The following is a 6,000-nucleotide window of genomic DNA, read 5'->3' as shown; positions in this document are numbered from 1 at the left end:
GAAGACATTAATTCTTTTAAAGTAAGTAAACTTTAAGTGATAATTTCTAACCATCAATTGCAATTTTCTGGCTGTCTTTTCTACTCCCATTCTCTTTCTAATATCGACTCGTTCCTCTTGCAGGCATGATACTTTCACTATTAGAAAGCCTCTGTTTTCCAAAATAAAGGTCAAGAGCAACACCATTTCTTTGCAAGACTTTGTCAACAATGTTATGCCATAAATGCCCAGCTTACTGGTAAACAGAAACTATGGCTGACACTGTAAAATACTATAATTACACAGCACAGCAATATCTCTGTGGTTTTTATCACGGAGGAAATCAATAGTACAAACTACAATTCACTGTTGCACTAGAGTAGATATAGGAGGGCAGATGGGAGAGTTTATTGACTTACTAGAGGCCATTACTATAGCAAATCAAAATTGTAAAATAAAATAGTTTTTTAACTGACTGATTTTAATCCAAATATTTGTGTTCCATCTTGCTGCATTGTATTCTTTGTTAAATAGGTTACTTTGGGAATTTTTAAATATGCACAATAGAAGCAGTAGGCATTAAATCACCCAGAGCTGAAATATAATATTGAGAGAAAGAGAGAGAAGGAAAAAGGGAGTGAAGGAGTAAGGAGGTTTGAAGGGAGGGAGGGAGAGAGAAAGAGAGAGTAAGAGAGAGAAATTTCAAATATTGCTACTTTTCGATCACATGAATCAATTTGTCAAACACTAAAAGGAAGAATACTAAATTATAAAAATGTTAAAAGAATAACTTCCATGTATTTTTATTTTAATTCTCACTCAAATTCACGCCTAGAACAAACCCTGTATCTCTGGATATATGGTTAGTAAAACAGCTGTATTCTTTTCATTCTTGCATTTTAGGTACAAACAGTGAGATGCACAGCAGCAGTCCCCAAATCACAATCAGAAGCTGTGCTTTTTACACTCAGCAGCAGCCAGCTCTCAAAAGATGCAACCTATCATAGACAGAAAAATAAAAGGCCTTTGGATTTTTATTCTGTATCCGCAACATAATTACTTATTTGTATTTTAAGTAAGATTTATTTTTAAAGGTCCCTGTGTGTATAAACTCTGCAAAGTAAACAGAATTTCACAAATGGTGAGAATAAAATATTTTCTTCTTATATGACAAAAACAAATGCTTCTACACAAATAAATTTGGTGTCTTGTATTGTGCAAGCAATGGTGATATGTTATAAGAAATGTCAACATTTGGCCACCATTAGTTAAGATCAAAGACAGTATGTTGTTTGATCTATTCATCTGTATAGGTGTGATTTCAGAACAACTCTTAGTAACTTAATTCATGGTCATGAAGGAGATGGTAGGTTTTGTACAGCTAAGGGCTCTTCAATAAATGGGTAAGAGTTCACAGGTATGAAAACCAAACAACCATTTTGTTAAGAAAACCAAAGGAATAAAGTATGAAAAATGGGGAATATTTAGCTTAAAGCACTCATGATATTCCTGAGCCAATCTTCTACACCTATTTTTAAAACCTATGCTTTTTTTAAAACATTATTTTTTTAAATAAACATTATAATTTCTAACAAAATCCAGCATTTTCAAGTTGTGAAGATGATCCCACTAAACACTTGCTGTAAATTGGTAAATCTACCTGCAGAAATGTTTCCTGTCCTTATGTATGTTATGCACCCCTCTAAACTCCATGGGTACTAGCTTGTTAACAGCAATGAAGCTTACTTTTTTGGAAGTCATGTGACCCTATGAGATGTTTAGGATGTCCTCTTGTGCACTCTAATAAAATCGGGTAGTGGTTCCCTGGTCTGGAAAAAATGACAGCACCTCTAGAAATGACTAAAGCACTGTTTCCTCATCGGAATGTAATACTGTGCATGCCATTTGTTATATGGACATAGTTATTATTCCTTCTGGTTCCTGAGAGTTTAGCTTTTTCGATTTGGGGAGAGAACAAGGATATTGGTATATCATTGTATTTTTTTGTTGTTCAAATAATTTTTAATTTCTAATATTTCCTTCAAGGAAATCCAAACGGTTAAATTTCAGACCTCCCCAGTGTCTGTTCTTTGCTCAGACTTACTCTGCATGCAAAGTCCATCGGTGCAGTTCTTGGATTGTAAGACGAGACCGTCACAGTCCTTGCCCCCGTTCTTGGGGGCTGGCGCCGTGCACTCCCTCCTGCGCCAGTGTGTGCACTCGGTCCCACAAGTAGACCACTTGCTCCAGGAGGTCCACCTGCCATCCACTGCCACAGAAAAAAACCCAGCATCAGGTCAAAGAGAGAAGTTTCTTTAGGGCATAAGAGCTCAGGTATAAAAACGAAACAAAACAAAACAAAACACAACTGAAGAAAATGTCCCACTAAGGAGGACTACATTCATTTCAACTACTGGAAGTAGAGCATGCTCTGCACACGACTGGGCTCTGTGAACTCTCCTTCTGAGCTGTGTGACTTTTCCTTACTGATAAAGTAAAAGAAGCTTATTGGGACACATAGAAACCAAAGCTGTCACTAGGAGCTACATAAGAATAAATTGTGGTGGTGCCTCTTTTTCTATAAAGGGCAAAATTTGGGGAATTCTTTTTAGATCTAATATTCCTTCATGCACAGTACCATGTGGGCAGCTCAAATAAATCTATGTGGGAATAATGAGAAGAGGTTAGTAGAGTGAGGAAGAAATCTACCTATCTGCCCACACATCTATCTTTATCTATCTATCTATCTATCTATCTATCTATCTATCTATCTATCTATCTATCTATCTATCTATATCTATCTATTGTCATCTATCATCTACCTGTCATCTATCCATCTGTTCATCCATCCGTCCATCCGTCCATCCATTCATCTATCCATCCATCTATCTAACATCTACCTATCTATTATCTATGTCTTATATACTCTTTTTATTTTATTTTTTCATCCAGGCTGCTTGATTCTGCTGAGATCTTCAATGCCTTCTTGAAAAGACTATATTATTTTCCACTTATTATTTGATGATTCTGTTCCATTATTTTATGGTATATACATTTCTATTTTTATTTTTAAAATATTTTTAGTCACATTACTATTTTTTGTTTTTGTTGTGATTCCGTCATTTAGATTTGACTCACTTTCTTCCTAATTTTTGTGGCTGGCTTGTCAGTAGTGTTAATGATAATGAACTGATATATGTTTATTTTAGAAGGATACAACTTCAATCCCAATTTGAAAAAATATATATAGTAAATTTCATTAAGGACATATTTTAAAATGTATTCTTTAAAGGTTCTTATATAAACAGAATAAAAATATTGATGAGTTAATTTTTTAAAAAAATTTCCCTGAAATACATAAACAATTATGATTTTCTGGAATTCAATGTAAAACAATAAAAATATCATTTATTGAACATCTAATACACATAGCATTTTATACCTGCACATTTATAGAAATTATATCAATTTTAATAGTCTACTATATGATTTGATATTCAAATTATCATGTAAATACATTATGTAAAGAGATATAAACATGCCCACATGAAAAAAATGATGAAATCATTAATACTTGAATCGTACAGGCACTACAAGCAGCCCCTAGCTATCTGGAGAAAAGGCATTTGCTTTTACCTACCTAGACCATCCCAAAATGTACACACACACACACACACACTTTTATTTCAACTTGAAATGCTCAGTGCATTTTTAATTGTGGAAGTCAACATCAAGAGAAAATATAACAGAATACAAGATAAAATACTGAAATTCTAAGCCTGGCTAAGAATCAAAATGTGTTCCATAAACAAAAGTTCTCAAAGGGTTTAGTGTGGGATATCGTTTTGATATTTGTAAATCAACACAGGAATATAAAATATATATTACATTTTTTCTTTAGTTCATTTCTTCAACCCTAAAGAATAAACCAGACAAAAATTAGGCAAAATAAAAGAAAGTAAGAAGAGTGTGTATCTAATTAATCAAATTGGCAATATAACAACTATCTCAATAAAGTGCATAAAATTTATGGATTATTTAAAAATAATTTTAGCTTAACTTTTCAATTTATTGTACAGTTAGGCATTTTAGTGAGTTTTGGTTTTGATTTTGGTAGATTTTAACTTAGTTTACTTAGGGATAAGAGCTGGTGACAATATGAAATAGCACAGAAATATGTTCAGAGGCAGAGGAATGCAATCTTGGCATAGGTACTACTGCAAATAACTCACAAAATAGGTGACAACATGTACAGATAGTAAAGAGCTGACTGCATTGTATTTTCAAAATCCATTAGCTTATGTGTCACAAAGCTTACACTTCCTTTTAATTCATTCCAAATGTTTTATTTGCCCTTGCCCATAAACTGACACCAAATATCAAATATTTCAGTCTAAAACATTTTCTAAATTTCAGTTCCAATTAATTTCTATGGCTCTCTGAAGATCAAGGGTTATTATTCCTAAAATGTATGGCTTTCAATGCTGCTCAAATCCCTTGAATTATAAAATTTGAAATCTTGGATCCACCGTAAGTGTTTAATCTCTTGTTTTATACTATTTTGTATGTTTAGGTAATAAAGTTGAGTGCTCTTTTGGGGGAAAATACTTGATTTCCAAGCAATATAAGCATTGAATGGTATGATGAATTTAAATAATATTTATCACACATTCAGGTCAAAAATAAGGCTTTGTGTGTATCTCTTAAAACGTATTTCTAGAACGGTAGGAGACATTTAGAATGAAAGCACAGGATTATTTACCTGGACATAATGTGGTACAGGCTATTTTCTGCACACTCTGCCCTTCACAGAAGGCACCTCCATTAAGTGGTGCTGGGTTGGTGCAGGTCCTCGTGCGTTTTTGATACCCTCTTCCACAGCGGCTATTACACACAGACCACTCTGTCCAGGTGGACCAGCCACCATTTACTGAAAGGAGGTAAATAATGAAATATGGATTAAATGTATGAGCATGTACACACAGACAGACACACAAACCATACACAACACATAAAAAATTATCTCCCAAGTGATCATAAAAAAATCTAAAATTTCAAATCTAAAGGAGACATTGAACATTATTTCATTCATAGTTTTATTGCAGAGCTGAAGAATCTAAGCAAAGAGATAAATAAAATAAATTACCAACACTTAACTAACCTATTCAGAAAAGTAAATAGGACTGTGCTCTCTTTTTCTTGGCCAGTGTTCTTTAAAAAAAAAAAATACATCCCCTTACCTAGTTAAGCTCCAAAAATTACTTTTGACAGCTTATCTCAAATAACAAGTGTTTATATCCTTATGCCAAGGCTGTAAGTGGATCTGAAACATGAGAACTGAATAAACTCATTTACCCGATTTTTAACAGATGGTTGATTTTTTTTTTTTTTTTTAGCATATATAAACTTTATAACCTTTTAAGGATTTGTAGTTAGTTTTATTAACTAACCATTGAATCTGGTTAAAAAATAAAGTCTTATATTGCTGGATTTTTAACTAATTGAGTAGCTATTTGATTGATTTTGCAATTAGTTGATGTCATTGAAATGGATACCTATTTTGTGTATAAAGGCTAATTACAGTGTTTGATGGTGATGTTAGTATAGGTGAGATGATAAAATCTACACTCTAACATTGTGTTCATTATTTACTCATGGAAATCTCACTCTAGAAAATACTCTGATATATTTTAATACTCCAGTAATGTAAGTGTATGAAACTATTATAATTAAGCAATTTCTAACAAAATTTGATAGTAGTTAAGACTTGACGCAACTAGTATATGCATACGCCTCCTGATATAGTAAAAAGTGTTAGCCATTCAAGTAACACAAACTTTTTATGTGCACAACATATGCCCACATCCCCTTTTCTAGAAACCTGTGCAATAGGGAATAATCATGAATGTGTTATATATACAGACTAAGATGAGTATTTTCACAGTAGTTATTTTTTATATAGAAATAAATAATTGAAAATATAATGTTCAGAAATAGGAAAATGGTAGAGTGAACCATGTA

The 6,000-nt window shown here is 32.8% G+C and overlaps 1 protein-coding gene across 2 annotated transcripts in view; it reads right to left on the bottom strand.

Annotated features, from left to right (window-relative positions):
• UNC5C (unc-5 netrin receptor C) overlaps nucleotides 1-6,000 on the bottom strand; it is a 334,483-nt gene that overhangs the window by 61,042 nt on the left and 267,441 nt on the right. For both annotated transcript variants that reach the window (XM_011356261.1, XM_011356260.1), the window contains exons 6-7: nucleotides 4,742-4,909; nucleotides 2,084-2,248 (exon numbers count right to left, since the gene is read on the bottom strand). In XM_011356261.1, coding sequence (XP_011354563.1) covers nucleotides 2,084-2,248; nucleotides 4,742-4,909 — 333 coding nt within the window. The remainder of the gene's footprint in view (nucleotides 1-2,083; nucleotides 2,249-4,741; nucleotides 4,910-6,000) is intronic.

Source organism: Pteropus vampyrus, unplaced genomic scaffold, assembly GCF_000151845.1.
Source record: "Pteropus vampyrus isolate Shadow unplaced genomic scaffold, Pvam_2.0 Scaffold25, whole genome shotgun sequence".
In the NCBI taxonomy this organism is placed as follows: domain Eukaryota; kingdom Metazoa; phylum Chordata; class Mammalia; order Chiroptera; family Pteropodidae; genus Pteropus; species Pteropus vampyrus.
This window is presented reverse-complemented; position numbering and strand designations above follow the sequence as displayed.